The sequence below is a fragment of the Cheilinus undulatus genome, linkage group 24, assembly GCF_018320785.1.
Source record: "Cheilinus undulatus linkage group 24, ASM1832078v1, whole genome shotgun sequence".
Classification (NCBI taxonomy): Eukaryota; Metazoa; Chordata; class Actinopteri; order Labriformes; family Labridae; genus Cheilinus; species Cheilinus undulatus.
Window position 1 is genome coordinate 11,834,304 of NC_054888.1, and position 26,456 is coordinate 11,860,759.

At 38.4% G+C, this 26,456-nt stretch overlaps 2 protein-coding genes across 2 annotated transcripts; both read right to left on the bottom strand.

Moving 5' to 3' along the window:
• Positions 1-668: 668 nt before the first annotated feature.
• Positions 669-6,505, bottom strand: gpbar1 (G protein-coupled bile acid receptor 1). Its single transcript, XM_041782307.1, has 2 exons — positions 6,299-6,505; positions 669-2,802 (listed from the first exon to the last, which is right to left on the bottom strand). The coding sequence occupies exon 2, from the start codon at positions 2,732-2,734 to the stop codon at positions 1,709-1,711; it is 1,026 nt and encodes a 341-aa protein (XP_041638241.1). The 5' UTR covers positions 2,735-2,802; positions 6,299-6,505; the 3' UTR covers positions 669-1,708.
• An 8,148-nt stretch (positions 6,506-14,653) lies between these two features.
• LOC121506010 (angio-associated, migratory cell protein) lies at positions 14,654-26,391 on the bottom strand. The gene is made up of 11 exons (XM_041781486.1): positions 26,067-26,391; positions 25,836-25,979; positions 25,636-25,755; positions 22,282-22,421; positions 21,887-22,031; positions 21,711-21,794; positions 21,020-21,135; positions 20,162-20,256; positions 18,230-18,320; positions 15,407-15,561; positions 14,654-15,300 (listed from the first exon to the last, which is right to left on the bottom strand). The coding sequence occupies exons 1-11, from the start codon at positions 26,155-26,157 to the stop codon at positions 15,225-15,227; spliced, it is 1,257 nt and encodes a 418-aa protein (XP_041637420.1). The 5' UTR covers positions 26,158-26,391; the 3' UTR covers positions 14,654-15,224.
• Positions 26,392-26,456: the final 65 nt, after the last annotated feature.

Here is a 26,456-nt window from a genome sequence, read left to right on the forward strand (position 1 = left end):
AGCATTAAATTTTTGAAAATAGCTGGACAAACACCTTCAATGAACACCACGTTGATAACGTAGAAGGTGTTGTACTGTTACCCAGCAGATGCTAATGTTAGCTTGCACGCTAGCAATCAAAAAAACCCTTTTTTTTAGGGCTATATAAGTTCAGCTGTCAAATTTGGATTGTAATGAGCTAATATCTGTTTAAAACTTTCTGTTTTAATAGAAATTGAAGATGAAAACAGAGGTAGTTAAACCTTTACCACTTCCTTTTAGTGCCTGCTTTGAAACAAAACTGTGAGAAAATTCTTTGTACTGCATCAGTTAAGTAGGCTACTGTGGTCAGTTCACTACAGAAGTATGCGATTTGAGACACACTTCATGACTCCAGGCTCAACTAGCTAATGGGCTGTTAGCTACTGATAGATATTAGAGAGGTTTCTGCCTTATTTCCATTCTAGGATAGAGAAATAAGCATTTTTACACAATTATTGAGACACTAGACACAGTTTGGACACATTTTTTTTTTGTTGTCGTTTGTTCATATCTCTTCTAAATACAGTGAACAGTCATTATCTGGAGCCTGACGGTCTCGCCTCCTCATCCTCCTATCCCAACTCTCCTCCGTCTTCCAGAGACATGTATGGTCTTCCAATGTGGAAAACATACTGGAACATGGCTTAGCAACACAGACAAAAGATGTACAGATGTCTTGATGATATCCCGTCTCTCCTATTGTCCTGTAACACTTCGTACCTGGTTTGCTCTTTGATTTGATTAACGTCCGCTTTTCCTCCTCAGCTCACATTTACCGGCTGTCTCCTTTCCACCCACATACTTGCTGTGTACACATTTAAACCACATTCAGGAAACAAATGGCATACGGTAGATTCTGTGTTCAATCAAGTCCCAAATAAGACTTTAATTTCTCTTGACTGGATCTTTGCTGCAAATAAACTTTCAAGCTTTCAACGTCAGTATTTACGCTTTTACATTCATCAGAATCTAGAGACTCATTTATATGGATTTTCTTTGTTCTTGCAGAGCTTTATCTCCCCTTGTCTTTCAGATGTATCACAGACCGTGGATGAATCCCTCTCCCCTCTTCAGCTCGCATACCAGTATATAGATAAACACTCATGAGGGAAGTAGGAGTAAACATTGCAGTCAAGTGGGTGACAGATGGAGAATATCTACAACCAGGCAACACAAGGAGAAATGAGTACATGCTTTATGTCTGAGCTGTGTTTATAGGATGTATAACACTGATACAAGGCTAGTTTTATTAACCTTTCTTCAGAATGTAAACAAAGTGGTAGTATACTTTCCAGCTTCCACATTAAGCACGTTTTTTATGGTTGAATTCAGAAAAATGGCATTGTTTTACAATCCAAACATAAATACATTACTTTAGCTTAGTGAGTGTGCGAGCATTAGGGACAGGAATCAAAAGCTGGTTGTTGTTGAGAAAATTATCCCAGATAGATTGTTTAATCAAATGTCTTAAAGCCTATCAGATCCATTTATCTCTGCACAGAGATGTTTTGTAAAGCATGGTAAATAAATTAAGAAAGAATCAATGCAAAAGTACTATCTGCTGTAACATTACACTCCGTACTGCCTGCATTGATCAAGATACAGTGCATTATGCAGTTCTTCAACCTTCATAACAAAGTTTATCTTAGATTTATTGTCATAAATATTCACATTCATCCATATTTCCTCAGACATCCACCTCCTCTGAACCCTGTGTCCTTCGCCTCCATCTGTCTCGGAGCTTCTGTAGGAGTTTGTACGCCGGTTCTGTATACTGCTTGTTGGCTAAACCAAGCACCAGCGGCACCACGGCCATACTTCCGATGCCAGTGCACGAAAGCACGATGTGAGTGGTAGAGTTCCACTTGGTGTCACTGATCAGGAACGCTATGCAGACATGCATGTAAATAAGGTAGGGGACCCAGCACGCGAGAAATGTTAGCGACACGGCAACGACACAACGGGTGTAACGGAGGTTCAACCTCTGCTCTCGATCTGAAGCTTGAGTTCCTCGCTCAACAGAGCGATGGAGGCGGCAAATGTCCTTCAACTGGCCTCTGGTGATCCATAAAACACGTCCAGTCATGCAAGCAATGGTGAGAATCGCAGGTAAGACTAGTCCGTACACCTCCAAGTAGATAAAAGCGTTTGGGAATACCCGTCTGTACGAACAGCAGGCAGTTCCGTTTGTCGAGCAGTTTGAAAGTGGCAGAAACTTCTGGCTTCCAGCGCAACAGCTGTTCCAATCCGGTCCTGTCCAGTTATTCCACCCAAACGCAGGCAGAGATGCGTACAAAAGCGGTGGCGCCCAAACCACGACCAATGCAAGAGGGAAGCTGCGATGCATCCACAAGTTGTTGTAATGCAAAGGGTCAACGATGCAAATGTAGCGCTCATAGTGCACCATCACCAAGTTGAAAAGGAATGCAAGGAAGAGGAAGTTTGGGAAAATGTGAGCCACCATGCAGGAGTTCAAACTCAACTCACGGTTCAGTCCCATTAACGGTATGAAGGGCAGCGCCACGCCTGTGCAGAGATCCGCCACCAGCAGGCTTAAGAAGAAGTAGTTTGGGGTGTTGTGGAGCTGGCGGTTCCAGGCAATGCCCAAGATGATGACGAGGTTGGCGAGGATGATGGAAGTTGACAGTGGGATGGTGATGGCGTAGATGAGGCGCTCCCCAGAGAGCAAAGCCAGGGAGTCGTTGCCTTCCATCACACTTTATATCTGCACGCTTCCTACGATTTGAAGGTCTGATCCACTCCCATCAAGGTGCTGCTACCCTGTATGGAGACAGAGCAAAGCAAGTGACCTTTTATGAACTTCAGGTTTGTTTTTATGCTCAACAAACATAAACAGCTTTCATCAATCCAAAGAGGAAATGCAATAGAGATGAAAAATGAGACAATACAGCAGAGAGATAAATACCAGAGAGATAAATATCTCAGAAAGAACAGGTCCACTTAAGACATGGAGGAGATAAAGATGAGACCTGACTGCTACGAAACATTCTTAAAATCGAATCAAAATTAATATAAACTGCACATAGTTAAACTCAAGCAGTGCGACCTCTTAAAGGAGTAAAAAAAATAAGACAGGACCTGCTAATTGAAATAAATGATGCATGTTGCTAAGGACTGTATGTGCTCAGCCTCTGAGGGGAAAAAGAATTGGACTGGACTGTCAGGAGTAGAGGCAAAAATAGCCGGCGATGGAAAGACAGAGACAGGGAGGATAATTTGGAAGATGGATTTAAAGGAAAGAATGGGAAGAGCACCAGATATGGGCTGATTGAGGTTTATTTATAAAAAGCTGGGCACACATTCAGTAATCTGCTAAATATCAACATTTGTATTCAATTAATTTTTTAACACTAATTCAAAAGCAATTACGGGAACCTTTAACTTCTATTCAATTCAAAACAATTTAATAGAAGTTGAAAATTAGCCAAAAGGAAACTACTCAGCATTTTCACACTTTCAGTTCCATCATCTTGGCACCAGTGTTTTTGGGTTGAACAGCTTAAATTAGGTTTTTTCAAAGAGATTTGATTTGATTGCATCCTCTTAAAAAAAGAAAAAAAAGTTCTCTTTTGCTGTTAAGAGTTGTGACAAATGCCATAGAGTAAGTTTTCCCAATTAAAGTCAGAACCATTTTGTCAAGAAACACATGATTTGCAGTTAAACATATTTTTCTTTATAGAGAGTTATTATGTTGCACTTATTGCCGTTATTTATATTTTGCAGTATGGCTGTTCTGGGATCCCCCTACCCTTCTATGAGCAGCACATGTTCTTGCAAAAACCCAGAGCAGAGCAGGCATCAGTGACAACAGAATGCCACTGATTAAGTCAGAAACAGCATAAAGGAGGAGCTGGGGTGGAGGAGGGTTGCAAAAAGCGGCTTGCAGAGGGAGCAGCAAAGCACAGCCAGGCTAGAGCAGTTCATATTAGGCAGTCTAAGTGTGATTGGCCAATGGCGTGCCCTAGAGTGAATCAGCTGGCCATCAGCTGATAGGGGCTTGTGTGTGATCAGCTGATATGGCAGTGCTTGCCTCCATGGCCTGCCTGAACTAGCCCAGTATGCTAATGTCTTTAAAGTGTAAGTGAACCCCTGGCTCAGAGCTAACTCCGCCCACCTCTGTAATTCAAAAAATGCCCAGAAAGTGAGCAGTTTGACTCTGAGAGGAGGGAGGGGTAAAGGACGGGGTTTTCCAGTTGAGGCAGGAGTGACAGTGATGTCCCCTTGTCAGAGAGAGACACAGACGGAGTCCCACAGCACTGCTGCCTCATAGCGATCTTTTAAAGTGGAGGAGTTTTTCCCTCCAGAGTCCCCTGATTAGGCTGACTATAGTGTGGTGGCAGATCGTGGTGGTTCTGAGCACTACCTGTTTGGGTCATTTGCTCCAGCAGTGGCGTTACTATAGCCTAGTAGCCAGCCGGGGCTCTCAGAGCCGAAGCAGTGCAGGAGAGGATGGGAGTGGTCTCTGAATGGTAAAGTCAGTTAGAGGTGGTAACATTCTACCTTTTATATAGAGTTTGTAATGTAGAAACCTAAGATGGTCGGTTTCTACGTCACATAAGCCCCACCTTTTCAGAAAAGATGTTTCAAGGCAGATGTCCGACCTAATTAAAAGCTGTAAAAATCCAGATTTTTATCAGTTTGGTGCAAATTTCAGTTATAACACCAACACTGATGTGTTTTATTATAGTTCAGTAAATTACCTCAGTGTACAGATGAAAAAAAATGTTAAAGTGTTCACTACCTCTTTAAAGCAACCAAAAATCAAATGAAAAAGTCCCACTGGATAAAAAAAATTACACCAAATGTGGCCATTAATTCTCTCTTTTTAAATTACATTAAGGAAGGGTGGCTAATCTTTGCTGGCACAAAGATTAGCATACAATTTATTTAACTCCTGTCAATCTCAGTTTATCTATCTCTTTATCTTGGGGTTACAACAACGGTTTTTCCTCATTAATGAGTGAATCTTCTGATATATTGCAAAGATTAAATAGAATCAGAGGAAAACAAGCATTGTTATGCCATTACATTTTAAAAAAGCCAACAAACAAAACAAATTTTACCTGTTACCATGGGAATATAACATAAATAAAATGTTAAGCATGTCCTCTTTGAGCTTCTGTAGAATCCAGTCTAACTGTGCCAAAATTTGATCTAGCTTTTTCGGTATAGAGCAGACTTATTTTATTAAACTTACTTCGTACGAGAAAAAAAAGCTGATTGCAGGCAACGTTAGACAACAACAGCAGCAGTAGCAACAACACGGAGTGCTGTTTTCCTTCCTTTCATTGACCACCACGTCACATCTTACCTCTTTGTAGATAACAGATAAGAACACATGGTAATGGACGTGAAGCTGCTGCTGTTCAATAATTCATCAGATGGGACTCTGGAGTTACACCATCTTTTGTGTCTGTTATATTTCAGAAAGTGATACAGGTCCTAGAGATACTCACTGACTTGATGAAAACACTTTGTGCTGTTACCCTCTGGTGCCTTAAATAACAGCTGTATTACATGTACTTTAATGTCTATCTACTTCATTATTTTGCTTTTTTTATGGATGATTATGTCAGGTAATTGCAGTGTAAGTGCTTTTAATGGATGTTTTTCCTAACAGTTCAATATTAGATATGACAATAAAGTTCCCTTTGCAATATACAAGTGTTTCCAGTGTCCACATCCATTACATACCATTTACAAGCACACAAGTTAAATAAGGGGATTTTATAGTAGCAAAGTCCTGCTTCTGTTTCAGCAATTACTCTTTTAAAGGTTCTTAAAATGGCAAATACAAGATCACAGATGTGTAACTTAAAATAATGGATTGAGTGTGGCTGGGCTTATTGCAAAGGCTTCAGTATGTAAGATTTATCCGGCTGTTAAATCCTTTTTTCTCCCAAAAATATATTCTAAACTACGGCAGCCCTAAGGGGACATGCACCTGTACATGGGGTATTATCCCAGTTTCCTCTGATGAGTAAAATAAGGTCATTTTCTAGAGTTCTTGACCTTTTCATACAATTTTACTCATGATAACAAGATCAATATGATCTAAAAAATAACCACATTATCACTGGAAAACTGAGTCAAATAAAATATATTGATTATGTCCATTTAGGGCTTCCATAAAGAACCTTTTTATCTGAATCAGAGTAATGTAAAAGTAAATTACTAGTATTCTTTTTAACCTGCCTTAAAATACATATCATCAGTGGGAAATCAACTTTTTTTACACCAAAAGACAGATTTTTACCTTGAGATGAGCAGTCCAGTCATGTGTCCCCTGACAAAGAAATTGAAGATAAAAACCCGCTTCTTATCACGCTCCTGATAGCTCCAAGCCTTTCCCCCTGCATGTCACATCCACAGAGAAGAAACACTATCAATGCACGGCCTTCGCCATGAACCAGTGGAGCCTCTTTTTATCCTTCTAGTCAGCTACTGCAACCTTTAAACCCTCACCAGAAGCAAAAGAGTGACTGAGCAGCCAAGTGTGGGGCTGCTCCTCTCAGATACTTTAAAGAGGAAGTACACACTAGAAGGAGGAGGAGGGGGAGGAGGCAGTTTGAGTGTGCGTCTGTCTTTCCTGAGAGGTCAGTCGTGCCAAGGATGAGGCAGCACAGTCCACTTACCCCTAACATACTTACGTTTTTTTTTCCTTTTACATATCTGTTACGTCCATGAGCCCATGCTGGTTGTTTTCACTGTCCAGCTTTCAGAGCACATCCATGAATGGAAGAGGATGGGAAGTTGTTATCGCTGCAGCCTGAAATTGATAAAAACATTCCAGAGTAACATCACCAGGCCTGGGGTCTGCTTTGGTTTACATGCTCCATAATGACTCCAGGACAGTCTCTGCAAAATACATCATAGTTAGTAATGCTTAACCCCAATTAGAGAGGGATAGCATGTGCACAAGTCAGAAAAATCAACTGTTATAATTTCACAGTTTGTGTGTATTAGTAAGCAACTAAAATGTGTAAATTGAAGGATTTTTAAAGTTCAACAGATGTAGAAATGCTTTGAAATTTCTAAATTTTTTAAGTACTTAGAGGCGCACCAAACTATCTCAAACTGCAGTACAAATCACAGACTATACAATAGTGGAGCTCCCCATCTATCCAACAGGTAGGGAAAATATAAAAGTAACTATATCTTAATATTTCAATATTAGGGCTGTCGTGATTAATCGCAGAAGTCCTGTAGTTAATCAGGATTAATGGCACCCTTTACTCACATTTTAAAATTCCACTATTTTGCATTCAGAACAGTTTTTGTCATTTTGGATTTTTCTACTCTTTGACTAAGAGTTACTGACTTCTTTTTTGGATACAGACCTACTTTTATAGGTAGATCGAGGATTATGCCATGATCTTAACCAGGAAAAAGTAACTTGTAATGGATTATAAGGGAACAGTAAAATGTAAATATTTAATGTTGACATTTCCACTGAGCTATCTGTGCATATTTAAAGTTATGTACGATATTAAGGAGCACTGGTGGATTTAGTTTTACATCACTGTGGCTGCAGGGTGATGTTGCAGACTCCACCAAAGTGTGCTAAAAGGGACAACAAATAATGCAATTAATTGTGATAAAAAAAATAACTACATTAATCTAGTTAATATGATTTTAGATAAAAATCAAATGAATACATAGCTGTATTAACGATAAATGTATGATTTTTTTTGTTGCATATTCTATTCATGACAGTTGTGCTAGCTTGTTGCTACATTATCAATGCAGCTTGGTCTGGAAATACGTCAACAGTACGCAACATGTGATATGTAAGTTTGTGTATCAGTATTAGTTTGGTTTCTGAATCAGCTATTTGGCTTGTGTGTTGGCTAGGCCTGAGTCAGGAGTTTGTTAGCTTAGCTAAACTTTAATGTGTCTCAAATTGCATACTTCAGTTAGTATAATACAGTACACTTATATGCAGTACAGAGCACTTAATCGCAGCGGGTTAGCATTGTCTCAAATCGTGCACTGTTGTTTTTGCACCTACAGGAAGTGACAACGTTTTGACTGCCTTTGTTTTCTTCTTTTTCTTCTTCTTTTTTTAACAGCAAGTTGTAAACATGTAAGGCAATTATAACCAAAACTTGACTCACTCACTACTAAATTCATGTGACTTGTGTGTGACAAAAACACACTTTTTTAGCCTTAAATGCATTTTTCTTAATTGTAATGTGCGGCTGTTGCTAATAAAGCATTAGCTAGCTTGGGGATGCTAATGGTAGCTAGCATACTAGCTTGCTAACAGTTGAATATCTGCTACGTCACCTGTTTTGATACTTATCTTTCGAACCTGAAACACCAGATGGATGTCATCCATCTGGAAAGCTTCAATAGGAAACGTTTGAGAAAAGGCAGAGGCTTTGAAAAAAACTCGGAGTACGATTGGGTGAACGTTCTGTCTGTCACATCTCTACGGGCCAATCAGAGCAACAAAGCAAGTGACGTAGCCGCTAGCAAGCTGCAGGTGTGCATCTACTGAGGAATAACGCAAAACATGGTGACTATAGACATGAAAGTACTTGACTTTTGTCATTTTTGAAAACAACTCACTGCTGTTCTTTGTTCTTCTTTTAATGAAGAAATGTCGTCAAGTTCTGATAAAACTGGCACTTTAGCAGCATCCACGCTAATCTCTTCCTTAATAACTGCATCAGCTCTTGCTGCTGCTTGTTTACGTCACAACTCTGCTGCGCCTGAAAGTACTGCTCCTCGTAGCTGATCGGTCCTGTCACTTTGTAGCCGGGCCCAAACGGTTCAGATGGGAGCTTTGCAAGATGAATTCGCCAGTGAAAAACAAGGAAACGGGCGTATCCATCTGCTTTGCAAGGTTAGCACATTTCTGTAACTAACAAACAAAATGAAGACTTGAACAATTTGTGGTTTTACAGGTGCAAAAACTAGCCATAAGCTAGCAGTAATGTTTGCTTCCTCAGCATGACAGTAATGAGCATATGTTTGTTCAAATCCAAATAGTTAAAAAAAAAAAACCTACACAAGGACATAAAAAGGTTTTGTAGACACCCTTAGATAGGTAATGCTTGTTGCTCATGTTTAGCTTTCAACTTCATGTTTTTTCTGTTTTTATAAGTATTTCTAGTTATAAAATCTTTGTGTCATTGTATCTACCACAGCCTCCATGCTCTAAGTGGGCTAAAACATGTGCTAGGATGTGTATGCTCCTCTTATTTGGCCCACGACTGAACTAAACGTACACATACAACAGTGTATATGTCTCACTTCATAACAGCTGTCACACACGTCTCATATTTAAACACAGCGGTGGATGGAAAGCCGGTGGTGACCTGCTTTGTTAGCCAAACACGGAAGCCTCCTTCAGTGATAGTCCAGAGCAGACCTGGACCTGGTCAAGATGGACGAGCTCCCGTCAGATAGTGGATTCAAACAGAGACGCTCCTGAGCCTGGAGAGACTACACAGGGAGGACAAGCTGGACATGAAAAACATCTACACGCGACTAAGGAGAAAACAGAGAATCTCTGCTTTCCTGGAACACATGGCTCCTAAACAACTGCTAATCTTTGGTATTTTATACACAGTGGAATCACTGGATGTGATATCAGTCAGTAAAGGTACACATTAAAACAAGGTCAGCGCTTTTAGTTTGAGTTAGCTTACGTTAGCTTAAAGGTGTCAGTGTTTTAGTGTGTCTTCAAACTGAAATAGAGGGCAGTTTTTAGGTTTCTCATTTCTTTAAAATAGCTGACAGCTACAAGTTAAGTTTCACTAAGAACAGCACATTTTTATAAATACAATGGAAAAATGTAATAAATAAGCATTTGTTTGTTTAGGTGATGGTCACTGACATTACCTTGACATCATGACAAACTGAAGAAATCTTTGGCTAGCAAAAGCCTGTAACAAATCCATAGAAACCAACTTACATGGTTGGATCTAGCTTGCTATTGTAGTTTCCTTAAAGATACCAACCCAAGCTGCCCTGACACTTTCCCTTATTTCAGTGTTGACATCCAAACTGAGGCATCAACTTCTCGTTGTGTTTCCTTTTTACAAGCAAATGTTTTCAGTGTTACTGCAGTTGTATCTACGGAAGCCCCAAGATGACATGTATCTTTATTGTACACCATTTCCACATGATACTGAATACATATATTTTTTTTAAGTATTTAATAGGAGTCAAATGATATTGGTTTTTCAGGGCTGATATTGATACAGATTATTAGAAGTTCACAAGAAGGATAACCAATATTTGCAAACTGTATGCATTTGTTATGGCCTACAAATGTGCTATCAGCTAGAGAAATGGCACATAGCAACACAGTGGAATCAGGAAAACAGGAAATGATGTCATGCTCTCACTGTGTCAGTGGCACTCAGGCTTAGGTTATAATTGGCTAGTGCTCATGACATCTAGCTAGCTAAGCTAAAATAAAGCCAGAGGGGAAGACCAGCTTTGCGGTTGAACCAAAGTAGTGCATTTTTGATTAATTATGTTGATTATATGTAAAATAAAATGCTGACACTGATAATCGGCCAAATGCAAAGTATTGGCCTCAGTAATTGGCCAGGCTACTCCAAGTATTTAACCTACCCGTCTTATTATCTTTGGATGATAATGCTTGTTTTCCCTGGACAGTGATCCAATTACAGTTGTTTTCTCCATGAATTAGCTTGTTATCAAAGGAAAGCAAAGTCAAAAATGATCCACATTGGACTTCCGTAAAATTCTGACAGCCTCTTCAATTAAAATGTTTTGTTTCTATAAAATTTCAAGTTTTCATCGGCAACGTTTCATCAACTAGTTAAAGAAGGGACAGCCTTTTTAGTCTCTTTTCTCCTTTTTAGGGAGAAACAGTAATTTGGCCAGCTTAATCGATCTGTATTTAACAGTTAAACTGTTGTAACAGCTGCAGATAATTTGTATTCTTGAAGATTTGTTGGCACAGATGTATTTGTAATGGATTTGTCATTTGTCTCTTCTTCCACCAGCTTGTTTACCTTGGCACCAACACCACCTGCCTTTCTCCCTTTCTCCACTCAACCGATTAGTTCGGCTTCTTTTATCACCACAGCAGCCATCAGAGAATAAAGCTGCAATTTAATGGATCAGGATTCATCCCTGTTGAGATTTAAAGGTGATAATCCGCCCAGCCTTTGCCTTCGCTAGGGCTGACCTTTGAGACCGAACATGTTGCAGCTGTATACAAAGATTACGTATGAAACTCTGCTGTACAGGCCTTGTTTTGCACCATCTCTTCATCATACTGTTCAAGAGTAGGTAATATTTTAACAATGCCTTTAAGAAGTACACAAACATGCTTGTACATGCACGCGTTTTACTACCTTCCTGCCTGCCTGAGTTATGATTGCACACGTGGACACCGAGACACGCACAATGACTGCATGTGCTGCGAATTCATGGGACACGGAAGAAGCACTTGTGCACAGGAAACTTGTTTTTTCTTATAGCTGCAGTCACAAAGAACAGAAAATAGACTTTAACGTTCATCAGCTGCAGGTGAGAGTGAGTAGGAATCATGTTTCTTTTTCAGGAGCCACATGTTTTTCTGACTTCCTTTCAGTTAAACCACTTTGACCAAGCCTGCTCTTTATCAGGGTCAGGGTAACTCACTCCTGGTCGTCATAGCCTCTAAGACATGTTACTGCCCATCGTGCAGTACAGCGCAGCGCAGACATATACATTAAAGCGGTAATGACCAGAAGCAGACCTTTAAGTGCAGCAAAGTCGTGACCTTTTCTTTTAACAGGCTCTGATAGATGTTAGCAAACACTTAGTCACATGTTCAGGCTAATATGAGTGGAAGCACAGCCTGTATTAAAGTATTGACACAGCAACAAACTACAAAGTGGATGCTGAGCTAATGCACTTCCTGATTAGAGGGAATGGGTCAGGGCAGTAAAATGTTAAGGTTGCTCTATTTTGCACCATCAACTAATTTCCCTTCATTCATAAAAAGGGTAGACAAAGTTACATATAGATTATATTTACAATGAAGTGAGAAAAATCTGGACGAATTTGTGATTTTATTTTCCTAAAAAAATCGAAGCCAGCTGATTCACTCTAAGCACGCTATTGGCTAATCACATGCTGTCATATTAAGCTTCCCCTGTACGCCATTTTTTGCAACCTTCCTCCACCCCAGCTCTCCCTTTATTGTGCTTCTGAATTAATCAGCGTCATTCTATTGTTATTGGGCCCTTTTTGCTGCTCCTCTTGCCTCATGCTTCCCTTGTAGGAAGGCAGAAAAAAAGCTACATTTTTAAAAGCATTCTTTTTACAAAAATTCATATATTTTGTGTTGATTGATATGTTAACATGTGCAATTTCTTGACCCACTACTGCACTTTCACTCTTTCACCTGATAGTTAACATTGCAAAGGAATATTAAAAGCCAGGCAGTATATATAGTATAAACCTGACTCTGGTGCCAATACCCACAAATTCTAATCTATCAGTGCCGTTCTATAATGATGCAAATGGCAATGAACATCTTTTCTATTCTCTAGACCAGGGGTTCGCAAACTTCTCAGACCACAGCCCCCAAAATAGAGGTGCCAGGCCCACAGGGACCCCCACTGTACCTGAACATGGTTGAACACGGCTATGCATACTCAAGAATAGTCATGTGCAGACAAGGCTGTCTATAAGTGGGGATAAAGGGGAGAGCTTTCTGGGACCCAGCCAAACTGGGGGCACCAAAATCAGGGTTCATTGTGAAGTTTAGCTGTGATTTACATATTTTATCTTTTTACCTGAATAATAATAACTCTTATCAAAGCAACAAATATATATTTTCTAATAACCTGTGCCATAGTATATAGCCTTCCTAAAAATGCAAATCTTTTTCATCTAAACAGAATTAAAATGAGTTAAAAACGTATAAAACTGCTGAGAAAAAGTGGTGAAATAGGACTGAAAAAGTAGCAGAGATGGGTTAAAAGTGTCACCAACGGGCATAAGAAGTACTAAAAGGGTTTAACAGTGGCAATATTGGCTTTAAAGTGGCTAAAAAGGTGGTGAAATGACATTAAAATGTGGCAGAAATGTTTAAACCAGCAAAAATGAGATTAAAAATGGCTAAAATTGGTTAAAAACGGCAAAGATCGCAGGGAAAATGTGGTGAAATAGGGCTTTAAAAGTAGCAGAACTGGGTTAAAAGTGGCAAGAATTAGAAAACAGTGGCAAAAATGGGTTTACATTTCAAAAAAGGGCATAACAAGTGGTAAAAGGGCTACCAGTGGCAATATTGGCTTTAAAGTGGCTTAAAAGGTGGTGAAAGAGGATGAAAAAGTGGGAAAAATGGGTTTAACTGGCAAGAATGGACATAATGAATAGGGAAATTGGATAAAATGGGCATAAAAAGTGGTTAAAAGGGGTTAATAGTGGCAATAGTGGTTTAGAAGTTGTAAAAACAAGGGTTTAAAAGTGACAAAAATGTGGTGAAATGGGATTAAAACTGCAAAATTTGGTGGAAAAAAGTGATGAAAACAGGTTAAGATATGGCAAGAGTCGTCAACAGTGGCAAACATGGGCACAAATTGTGCTAAATTGATTAAAAGGGGCAAATAAAGTGGTAAAATTGGGCGGGGGAAGTTGTTAAAAGGTGTCACAAAGAAAAATTTTCACGATATGAACCTAATAATGTTTTGACATAATTTATGTAACCGTTTCCCCAGATGCTAGCGCCAATGCTACTATCAATAAATCACAACTGGAGTGGGCCAATCTATGAGTTTGTCAGGGGCCCAGCCAAATCTGTAGGCAGGCCTTTATTCAGACTTACTTTTTATGGATTTCTTAAACATTACTTTAATTTCAGCATAAATCTCACCAAATGACCATACTTTTATTTTACATTCAACTATTTAATGCCTATATATTTATAAAAATGGGTAAAATACACAGTTTAAAATCATTTCAAAATTCTTAGCTTCTTTTCAAGGCACCTGGCGACCCTCAAGGGAGTCCCGATCCCAGTGTTGTACCATGAAAAAATACATACAGAGCCATATCTTCTGAATCTCACCACTGCTTTGGAAATGTCAAAGAATTAATTTCTAAAAAATTCCATAACTACTTTTGTTTAAAGAAATGAGTAAAGTTAGGGTCACTCTTTCTGGGTAAAATTCCCCATCCAGAGGAAATTTGTCATTGCTGTGAGAAATGAGGACATCTGCGGTTTGCACCAGGAGACATTGCTCTTAAAGTATTGGACAGGCTTTAAATACATTAAACTAAGCTCCTTCAGATTTACAATTTTCCAACTTGAATCATATCTTGATATTCGTCTCTGAAATGACTCACATCCTCCCTTTGCGCTTATCTGATAAACCCAATCTGAGTGAATCAAAGATAGTCTAAATAAGAAGATATCCCACTCTGATTCACATTGATTTTACGTCTGATTGTATCATTTTCTCATGTCACTGTGACCCACAGAGCATCCCCTTTTGTGCTCCACAGTGAGCTCCATGTTATCTAACCTCAGACAGAAATAGAAGCTAGTATAAACACTTATCTTGGGTGCTGACGATGCTGAAGTGTTCAACAATAGGCTGAATCTTTTTTAAATAAGATGCAGAAAGTATATTATTTATTATTTTGTATTTACACTTGAGGGTATACCAGAAACTATTCCAAGGATGTACATTTAAGGGGAATACTTGACTCTGAATCAATCAGCAAACATAAAACTCCAATTACAGACAAATATTATAACAAAGAACAAAGTTAATGGCTCTTCTCTGTCATCTGTTTGTCTAAAACATTGTTGGCAGAACTTTAAAAGGGATGTCAAAGGCAAAGGACACGTTATTTATCTCTCTTTGAATTTCTCTGTTTAGTCTCTCAACAAGAGCATACCTAAGGGGAAGTAGTGATGAGTTTGTTTCAAAGAATTTAAATCAAAGTCTTCTTTTTTATCGCTGTTACTTCAGGTGTTATTGACTCAGCTTTAACCTCTGCTCGGAAATGCAGCTGAAGTTCTAAAATAGACAAAAAAAATCGACTTTTGGATGCTACTGCATGGCTTAAACGGGGCAGAAAGTAAGAGATTAAAATCCTGAGGAGAAGGGGAGCATGTTCTCTTTGATTAGAGAGCAAAAAGTCTGATTTCAAAGTCTCTCCTCTTCTTCATGTTTCTGATCTTCTTTGTCGCTTTATCGATCTGGTCTTTGGAGGCAGAAAACTTTGGCCTGGTTGTCTCCAGAAGCAGTTACAGCGAGGGTTGCTTCCCTGCAGGAGATGGAAGAAACAATCAGAAATCAATGTCATTTAAAGGTCAAGAGACACAAAGCTAACGGCAGTAACAACACAAAGAAACGGTGATATAAGACGAGACCTGTTCAAGGTGAAGTCAAGGATCTCAGCCGTGTGCCCCCGGTATTCTGACACCATGTTGCCGGAACGAGCGTCCCACAAACGCAGCGCTCCGTCTAAGCAGCAGGTAGACACCACAGAAGAAGAGTCCTCCCACTGCAGGTGAACGATACCAGCCTGGAGCAACACAAAGAGGGAGTTTAAACTATTTATTCCTTTATATTCAACACTAAAAGCCCATTTTGCCACATTTTGAACACATGATCATCATTCAAGTTTGCTTACATTTACTACACTGCCTTTACATGTTAGACTACCACATATTAAGTGGGATATTAAAGCTCCTGTAAGGATTTTTATCTAGGCAAAAGAAATTAATACTGCTCTTAAAGGCATAAAAAACAAATAAGACCATAAGCAGCAAGAGTAGCTACTTCTCAATGCTGGTTTTTATACCTGGAAACCTAGCTGGCTGGTGGTAAGTGTAAGAAGACACAACATACTGCTAGCTTAACATTTTTACCGACGAATATTTACTCAAAGTGATATAGCCGACTCTTATGCTCCCAGGCATGAACACAATAAACACAGACAAAAATAATATGGACTGTTTTCACCACAGAGGGCGCCAAAACTAACAAATGGAATGTACTGCACAGGAGCTTTAAAGACCCTGTAAAGTGAAATCCAAAATTTATGTCTTAACACACTAGATATGTAGGAATATGGATGCTGTAATCATGTGAAAACATTGAGATCTACATGTGTCTGAATTTTGGATTTAGACCTTAAGATTTTGTCACCTCTGTCCTGGCTGGGTTTAATTTGGGTGGGGCAAATATGTGGAATAGGGAGTTACCCGACCCCCTAAAGCTACAATGATATAAAAACACAGAGCAGTTCATCTCAGTACAGTCTGTTGTCAGCTGATGTCACTGCCTTGATTGAAAGTTAATAGTTACATGTATTTTTTTGTCCATTATGAGGTAAATTTGTGAAATGTATCAGCCACAGTGGTCTATGATCGTTAAAACCACCATAAAACAGATGTCAGCCAGAAAACTAAATTTGTCTCCTCTCTGGCATAGAGCCAGGCAGCTGCACTGTGATACAGGTCACCATAAGGTCAAGGGGCGGGCTAATAGCATGAATGCTTTCCTCCATATTTTTTTTCTAAATCTGAGAGGACTGTACTTCTAGTGAGTGAGCGTGGCTTCAACAGACACGCCCACACCAACTTGAAGTAGAAATTACTGCCTCAATTTCATGGTTTTGAAGTTTAATTAAATAAACTTAAAGATGTTTTATCTGACTGAAATTTGACCTGGGGGTTCATAACAGTACAACAAACCTAAATACAGATTCACTTTACAGGGTCTTTAAATAGAGGCCATAATAGTAGCTTTGAATCAATTAGAAATTTGGGTTTAATTTCTAAAAATCAAATGAAAGGGTAGCTTAAAGATCTTTATTGTTTTTTTCTGTGATTTTTTTTCTTATTTTAAATAAGAAAAGATTTTTAACCAAAGGAATTAAGCTAAAACAATTTTAAATGCATTTAAGTAATTTCTGCTTGATTTTTCCCCAAACAACACTGAATTTTTTTGGTACATTTGTGTTATTTCCTACTTTAAATTCAGGTTAAGAAAGCAAAACATTCCCGAAAGTCTCACAGTAAGATGGAGGGGACCAAAAACAAAGTGAAAAAGAGTGTAAATATGGGACTCTGATTGAGCAAAAGACCAAAACATCACTGTAAATGACTAAATGAGCAACTAAATTAGCATATTTTGCATATAGGCACACAATATCAAATTTAAAGATTTTATTTATTCATGAACTGTGGGCATTTGTTGATGTATTTATCCATTGTGTTTTTGCAGTGTTTCCTACATGGTGCCTTTAGGCAAGTCTTGTTGTGCAGTGTGAATCTGTACAGCAATGTTTGATTACTACACCATTACAACTGTGAAAGATACTTTTACTTTTTTTGTGTTTCCACAGCTATTTTTGATACAATAATATTGTTTTACAACTTTCATTATCACATAATATCAAAATACCAAAAATGTACAACCTCTGAGTAGATTACATTTTTTTTCAACTGTATTTCTGGAATTTTCTAACTGTGCTTTTGTTTCATAAGTACAATTTTTGGATAATTTGGTGTAAAAATAACAAATAAAAGGGACAAAAAGTTGAAAAATTGCTAAAACAGATTGTACTTGTGATAAATCAGTTGTTCACAAACGGTGCAGCAAGGCATGTCTAGGTGTGCTTTCAGTTAAAAATTAAAGATACTGTAAGACTTGTTAAAGAGGCAGTTTTGCATGGATATAATCATGGTGTGCCTTGAGATTCTGACTTGATCTGTAATTCTTGCCCTTAGTTTCTCTTTCAAAAAATGATCTAATAACATCCAGCCAATACTTCAAACTTTACTACTGGTTTTCTCTCTGTTGTTTCACTCTAAAACTTTTCTTTTCAGTCTTAATTTTTCTAGCTTGTTAGCCTGTTTCACCACGCTTTGTGCATCATGTGCTTCTTAAGTTAAAACAAATAAGTAAGCTAACTTTAATGTGCAAAGCACAAATATGACTTCCTTAAATGGACGTCCTCTCTCAGATATTTTGATGAACGTCGTATCTATGCTGATATATTATCTGCAGACTCAAGCTGACCTCTGTGGTCACAGTAGACGTGCTTGCATGATTTGTGACATAACCCCAAACTGCTTGCAGTACACAGAGGAGGAAACTGTGAGAATCTATGGTTGGGTTTATGGTGAGCAGAGTTAAACACATACAAACATGCACATTCTGCCCCTCTCTTGGCTTTTTGTTACCTCATGCTGGCATCTGTGTCTCAGGACGTGTGTGGAGAGGTCGTATATGGCCAGAGTCCCATCCAGGTACGCTACAGCTACGAGGGGGAGACTGGAGAGGACAAAGGATGGAGACATATTTTTAAAAAACTGCAGCTAATAAAGTACGCCTCTGGTGATTCTTTCTGACCCACATTTTCCTCCCTCAGCCCCACCGTGAAGTTCACTTCCCTTAAAGGAGGACTCAAAAATAAACAAGAAACCACAGCTTACCACACCATGATACACAGCTGCAACCTAGACTATTTAAACAACTTTTACAGCTGCAAAAAGGCTGAAAAACTAAAGTTATATGCATCAAACTGCAATCAAAACCCCTCTGAATGCTTAAACGTAACAATGATAAGACTTTTATTATCCTTTTGAAGCTACATAAGCTCCTGATTGATTTCAGATAAGACAGTAGTGTAAATATTCTGTATCATAAAGGGGAGAGCTTTTTGGGGCCCAGACAAACGCAGGGGGCTAATGGAGGTTGGCAAAATTAAAGCTGTGATAACTGATATTCTGTTGGTTTTTTTTTTTGTATCTTAATAACAACTACTGTATCAAAGCAGCACATAATTTAACTATTTATTTATGTTGTAGTATATAGCCTTCTTTAAAGTGTCAACACCTTTTTTAAAATCAGAATTAAAAATGGGCTAAAGTGACAAAATGTGTTTAAAGTGGAAAAAATGGATTAACATAAGCAAAACATGGGTGTTAAGGGTGAAAATGGCTTAAAAATTGTAAAAACAGGAAGCAAAAGTGAGGAAAAGGGATTACAAGTGGCACAAAATGAACAGAACAAAGAGAGAAATGTGGTTAAATTTAGCAAATTGTCACATAAGTTGTGTAAAAGGGATTAACAGAGGTAATAGCCAGCAGGAAGTGTCAAAATGGGTTTAAAGAATCAAAATGGGCCAAAAATATGGTGGAAAGGGTTCATAAAGTGTCTAAATGGCTTAAATGCAGCAAAATGCAGTGATAAAGATGTAAAAAGGTGCAAAAAATAGGTAGAAAGTGGCAAATATGGGCCAAAAGTTGCAAAAATCAGTGGGGGAAAAGTGATTAAAGAGTTTAAATGTGAAAAAATGGTTTAAAGGCAAATAGGGATGTAGAGTGGCAAACAAAAGTTGCATTAATAACAGCTTGACACACTTTTCAGCTCCAAAATGAAGTAACTGTTATTCAGGATGCTAACACCAATGCTACTGATCCAACACACATACACCAACATCATCATAAATCACAGCTTGGGTGGGCCCTTTTTGGAGGGTTTGTCAAGGGCCCTGCCAAATCTGTGAGTGGGCCTGTCTGAGGGTTAAAGAGAAGTCGTTTTCATTCATAAGTTGACTTATCTTCCTGTCAAAATCAGGTTAGAAAATTAGAGATAAAAACACATTATGAAGCAGCATTTTGGCACATACAGTAGCATGTGTTTAGAGCATTATTACATCCCTAAAGTAAACGTCTATAGCTTTTGCCTCGGGAGCTAAATGGTGAGTATTACTATAGTGCATTTCCACTAGTCTGGTTCAGTTCAACCCATCCATTTATCTCTGTTCTCACTGTCAATAGAGTTTACCTGTCAAATGCACTGTCCTGTTGTCTTTCTCACCTAAGCTCTCAGGTATCGTTTCCTAATTTTCATTTTGTCAGCTGTACATTTCCTTTTGGCCGGCAGCCTTCTCTCAAACAAAGCTTGTCTTCTTCTTGTGATAAACAGCCAAATACCAAAAAGAAAAAGCACGAAACACTGGATGTCCTTCACCGGCAGCTGGCTGAGGAAATGCAAATAAGTGCAGCATTTCTGCTCTAACCGTATAGAACCAAACTGAACATCCAGATGCAAATGTACCTTCATAAAAAGGAAGCTTGTCGCTATAATTAAACTGCTGTATGACTCACATGTTGCAGAAACCAACAGACTCCACAGAATTGGACTCTTCGTCGTCTTTTGATGCTTTGGCTTTCCCTCCTTCGACAGAGAACGATCCGACCACCTATGAACACAAAGACAAGATAAAGACAACATAAAAAGCAGTCTTTTGTGATGACTTGTGGCTCTTTAAGTCTTACTCAAAAAATAACCCCCAGAAAACCTTAAAAAAAAGGAAAATTATGACCTCAGAGAGGATCTACTGACTACTGACATCAATCAATTTGTGTTCCACACTGATACTCGGCTTTAAATGTCAAATTTAATTGTCAACCTTTATTTTTTTTTGTCTGTATATTTCCATGAGATGCGTACAAGAAAGAACATGCAAGATAAATATCACTGATTCTTGAGAAAAGAAACAAAACAGGCCCTGAACTTGAGTTTGCAGTAGTAAAATACATTGTTTTTTACTTATGTTTCATTTTATTTTACTCATCTGAAGTATCTTATCTTTAAATTTCACAACTTTCCAGCTTTATCTTTAATATTTACCATATTTAGGCTAGTCTTTTTTTTAATATTGCATACAGATAAGCTGGTGTTTTAAAACATAAATAGAATAAAATCAACCAAGGATAAGGCATTTATTGTAAAGTGAACAAAACAATCATCTAAAAGAGGTGATGAGTATCTGACAGAGTTCACAATTAGGATAAAAAGTGTAGGCTTAAACCTTTAAACCTAAATAATCATCTAAGTTGACTACAGACAAAAGAAAAATGGTGGAAACTAATATAAAAAACAAAAACAGCAGGACGATACTGGTGACTTCCACACCTCTCTTGCCTTTTATTCTACATATTTAATGTTTTTCTCACACCCACCTTGCCTGTCGCAGTGTTGATGAGCTTTGCACACCCGTCCACTGACCCTGTCAACACCAAAGAGCCGTCCTTGTTGCAGGCCAGGCATGTCAGTGCCCCCTGGTGGCCTTCCTGACCTGTTAAGAAAGATGACACCAAATTTATGAGCATTTTCTACATTTGAATTCTCCACATTTTTAGACAGAAAAAGTGAGTTTAGAGTGCCTTTAATCCAAGCTGATGGCAGGGAAATTCTCAGTCCTGGTGCAGCTGATCTGCCTGGGTTTTATCACGTCTCTAAATAACTGAAGACAGTCTTATGTAATTTGTTTAAGTTGGTTTTATTTGCACTCCTCTTCCTAATTTATGGGGCCATAACTGGATTTGATTCATGTATGATGGTTTTATAGTCTCACTTAAAGGCTTTTATTTATTGTGGTTGCTGGTGAGGGAGCAATAAAATTCTTCACGTCAAATCAAGATGATAAAATCTCAATCAGCCCATCTGGGCTCTTTCTAAACATATTTTATCGTTGTTTTAAATAGGACTTCCTTATAACAGATAAAATAGAGGAGAGTAAAATAGAAAGACTAGTTTCTAGTCTGTTTGATATCTTGGAGTTGTTTGGATACACAAAGGAAAACTACTTAAGATCTTAGTTTTTGTCATGTTTATATATTCCTGTACTCTAAAATGTAATGTCAGACTCACCTTTTATAACATGAATCGCATTTCCCTGCTTTAAATCCCAAACACGCACTGTTCCATCTTCATATCCAACCACAGCCCGTTTACCTAGACATGTAAAAAATACATATTTACATCAGTTATAAGAACTACTTTTTCAGCAGCACTTTGTCTTTTATATTATTTGTTTGTGGTCTTACCATCAGGGAGGACTTTTCCGCTTGTTGCCTGGCAAGCAGAACTCTGGAAGGTTTTACAGTCCCCTGATGGGATCTTCCACATCCACACATTACCGTCGTCTGTTCCTGCCAGCAGCACAGGAGCACAGGGATGCCACTCCAACCACTGAGGGGGAAATGAGGCAGACGACCACATATTAACAGCTACTTTACACACAGAAATGTAGGTTATTTCCCCTTTATTTCCACTGCGTTTTTCCACTGGGGCCATTAAGAAAGAGTTATAATTATCATGGGTTGTTGCCCTGCTAAGGAGCAACTTAGCGGCCATCATCTCTTGTTTCCCCATAAATGCCTTCAGCCTAATAAAAACATGTTACACAAGTGCTAACAGATGCACAAACTAAACAGCGCACCTCCAGATCTCCTACTTCGAAGGACCAGATCTCCTCTTTGGTTTGCACTTTCCAAACTTTAATCAGGCCGCTCATGTCACCTGAAGCGACGAGGGAGGAGTCATGGCTGAACACGGCACACGTCACCGAGTCTTTGTGACCTGTTTGAGGAAAAAAAAAAAAAACACACAAAACGGCGCAAGTTTTGGTCATTGTTTCGCCATTTTAGGCTGTTGTATTTTGTAAAAGCTGCAGGAAAACACAAAGGAAAAAATACATTTTATCTTTAAAAAAAATACAGTTTGTTTTCCTGCTTCATATGTTCTTGATAAAGTGAGTAAGATGCAACCTAACAAGATGCATGTTACTTAAAATTATCACTCCCCAAAACAGCAACTGTGTCATGTATTATCTTGGTTCAGCTTGATGAACATTTACAAGTTATTTTACATGATAACACTGTCCTTCTGTTTTGACAAATTCAATAAATGCTCCAATAAAGAGCTGTTTATTTCATGATGCAGAACAGGGTTCCCAAATTACTTTTTTCCCAGGGGCCAAAAATTTCAAGGACAGAAAGCCGAGGGTCAGACATGGATTATTTTTTCACATTTTTAACGTTTTTAAGACCCATTGATGCTAAATTTACAAGACTGGAATATTCATTATAAAGATACATTCAACATGACTGATAATGGCTTCAAAAGGGCAACCTATAGTCCACAATATCTGATCAACCCCCAGATTATTTCACCCGACCTAGGATCAGTGCACAGAGTCCAGAAAGGGAGAGAGAGAGAGCAGCCTGCGGAGATGTTTCCCTGACTGCTGCGCTATTACTGCTCAAAGAGCTATAAACCCTCATCTACTGAGTGAACACTTGACTTAAGAGCACGTCTGAGCCACAACATTTGTTCTTCTGCATGTCCATTCTCGCTGAATCCCTCACATCCCCGCGCGCGTCATGAACGGGGCCATCTCCGTGCGTAATTTTGATGCCTTTTAAGTGCTGCACCAAGACCAAAAATGCCGATCTCTCCTGTCATAGTACCTGTCACAGCCTGTGACCAGGTTAGGGTTAAATTTTCAGTTGTAAAGAATTTGTTCTATCATTATGAGAGAGTAATTTTTAGCATTTAACGCCACCTGGAGTCAAATACGCCACAATATTTATAAACGATGTCCCATTTAAACGTTGGTGATCAAGACCATAATTGCACGTCTTGTTGACATAAAATAAATCGATATTAGTTTGGCATTACATATTCTTTACAATGAGGGATTAAATCAGGCTGACACTGAACTGAGTCACTCACCAAAGTGAGATACAATGTCTGCATTTGTAGCTGACAGGCTATTATGCAGGCAAAGTATTTGCTATCATGAGAGCGGCTGTTATAATCCCCCACAGGAATAGAAGTTTGGTTTTACAAGGCAAAAATCTCTGACATTCATTAAAGCAGGGCAGGGATGAAGTCTATGAGAGACCGTGCAGCTGCATACTGTGGTTAAATTTAAGAATTAGACAAAATAAATCTTTCTCCTTCAGTTTTAAAAATCATGCAGTCAGTATCAGCCTCTTTTTAGACAGCATGTTTGCAGAGTTGAGGTGATGCTACAGTTGCGCTCTGCTGTGTGTCTTTTTATGTTTTCCTCCCTACTCTAAAGAGGGTTCAATGTACCACATTTAACTAATTTATTGCATAGTTTATGAACTTTCCTTGCTATATTTATAAAAAGATCATGATAAATGAGTGAAAATTTGTATTTTAAACACCGAAGAAGGTAAATATTGAAAATGAATATATTTTTTTAAAATTTAAAATTTTCAAAACTGAAGCAAAAAAACCCACTTATCTACAGTCATTTGATTTATTTAGAAGCATAAAGACACATTTGAGATTGTCATAAAGAAGAGAAGCAATTTTATAGTGACAAATGGAAATCAATTAGTAATTTCTAAAGAATAACATGGTAAATACCAAGTAATGAGCTGACTTTTTACCTAATAAAAACTTGTAAATATGGTCATGTTTAGGACGTGTTTACCTGGTAATAATGTTTTAATTATCAAGCAATTTCTTGTAATATTGTAGCAGTTCTCTGTTAATTAGCTGGTATTTTACCCTAACCCTAACCCTCATAATATCGTTGTGATTCTCTAGTGATCAGGTGGTATTTTACCAAGTAATTTATTCGAAATAAGATGATAATTTTTCATGTAAGTTTTTCAATAATTCCAAGGTAATCCTTTATTTTTTGCCCACTGCATTAAAGTGTCTCCTTCTGAATAAGTAATATTTAGGGTAAGAGGTAAGTGTTTGGGGTTAGAGTCAAATACCAGCGAACTGCCACTATATTACTAGAAATTACTTGATGATTAATACATTATTACAAGGTAAATACTTCCTTAAAATGGCCATATTTCCATGTTATTACTAGGTAGGTAATTTCCAGCTTATTATACAGTTAATACCACCTTATTTTCAAGAAATTAATGGATAATAACCATTTATTACTGTATAATTAGTCTAAAATTAAAAGGTAATTACTGCACTAAGATAAAGTGCTACCAACAGCTGTCAAACAATCCATCTAAAACATAGGGACATAGGGCTGGGCATTATCTATTTATTTTCGATTTCATGTCCTTTATTTTTATGCTGTGCTTTCTGAGTACACCTAAATGAACTGGTTTATAGTCTTAACTTTTCATATTGCAAGTTTGGCATTGCTGTCAACTGTAGTTGTAAGTGTTATTTATACATGCATGCCATGACTCTCTCAGTGCAATAATATTATTGGGGATAATACACGTTGTTTATGTCAAAATATTTACTGGCTTAAAGGTGCAATGTGTAATATATAGCCCATGTAGCATTTATTGGAACAAATCTGGTGAATGTGAAACATAGTATTTATAAGGAGGTTAGTGTTTCATCCCATGAATAGAAAAAAAGTTATGTTTTTTAATAAACTCAAAATAAACCTTTTATTCATACATAGGGATGGACCCCTCCATAGATGCTGCCATCTTGGAGTTTTGCATTTGGCATGTTTCTATGGCACCACAAAAGGAACCAAATAACAGATAAGCATGTATCTGCTGTATATTAAACTCCACTGGTTCCCACAGCTAACACCAGAGAAATGAGCATCACACTCCAGATCCAATTGACTGTTAGATGTTGATAGTCCCAATTTTACACACTGCACCTTTAAATAAAAACAAGAGATCAACTTTCATTTAGCCTCCTACTGTCATTACAAGTTTGATCTTGTGTTAATGCTAATGTTAAAGCACCAGTTCCCTCCACTATAACTACAAACATAAGGAGTTAAAGGTACTGGTAGTAACATAGCCCTCTGTCTCACCTGTGCACTCCAGCAGAACTTCTCCATCGCTCACCCTCCAAACATAAGCTTTATCGTCCTCTCCTCCTGTCACAGCCATGCTGTTTGTCGCTGGATCCAAACTGACACAGAACACGGAGCCTGGAAAGAGGAAGAGGAGGCATTTTAAAGCTTTGTTACTTACTCTGATGATAGGAGGACAAACTCAGGTGAGGTGGTACCAGTGTGTTTGGAGAAAGTAAGCTCGCTGTCATCCTGTTCAGCCTCAGCTTCCATCTCATCCTCTGTTTCCCAGCCTTCATTATCCTCCTCTGCGTTTCCAGCATCCTCAAAGTCAACATCCTCCAAGTCATCAGCCAAATCATCTGACAGATCCAGAGAAATAAAGGTAAATCACATAGAAAGTGGTGCTTCAAGAGGAATAAACTATAGTCAGCAGCTTATCTACTCACCAGGACCAGGCTCTACCTCGTTTAGATCAATAACTTCAACAATTTCCTCATCTCCATGGAGCTCTATCGCGTTTTCCTCCGTGTTGTCCATTCCGTTAGCAGGCTAAAGCTACTAAAACAACCGAAAAGTAAGAGCTAAAGTACAGCTAGCTTGTGTTAATTTAGACTACCTGGCTTTTTAGCCACTTACAAAGCCGGGAGGGTGTTATCTCTTACACTTTCGGCAATAAAAGACTCACTGACCTTTGTGTTAATAGAGGTAAAAAGTAGTTAAATGTCAAACCGACTGCCTTCCCATGTTTTCCACATGCAGCAGTGGCTGGAGAGCCAGGCGCGTGATGATGACGTAAAAGCTAGCCACAGTGCTAGCGTCTTTAGCTAACGAGTCCA

Excerpts from the sequence above, each read along its gene's own strand:
- LOC121506010 (XM_041781486.1), bottom strand. The coding sequence starts at position 26,157 with ATGGACAACACGGAGGAAAACGCGATAGAGCTCCATGGAGATGAGGAA. Across the intron at positions 20,257-21,019 it reads TCAACACTGCGACAGGCAAG|GTGGTCGGATCGTTCTCTGT; the intron begins GTGGGTGTGAGA and ends TTGTGTTCATAG. Across the intron at positions 15,301-15,406 it reads CTTGACTTCACCTTGAACAG|GGAAGCAACCCTCGCTGTAA; the intron begins GTCTCGTCTTAT and ends CATCTCCTGCAG.
- gpbar1 (XM_041782307.1), bottom strand. The coding sequence starts at position 2,734 with ATGGAAGGCAACGACTCCCTGGCTTTGCTCTCTGGGGAGCGCCTCATC.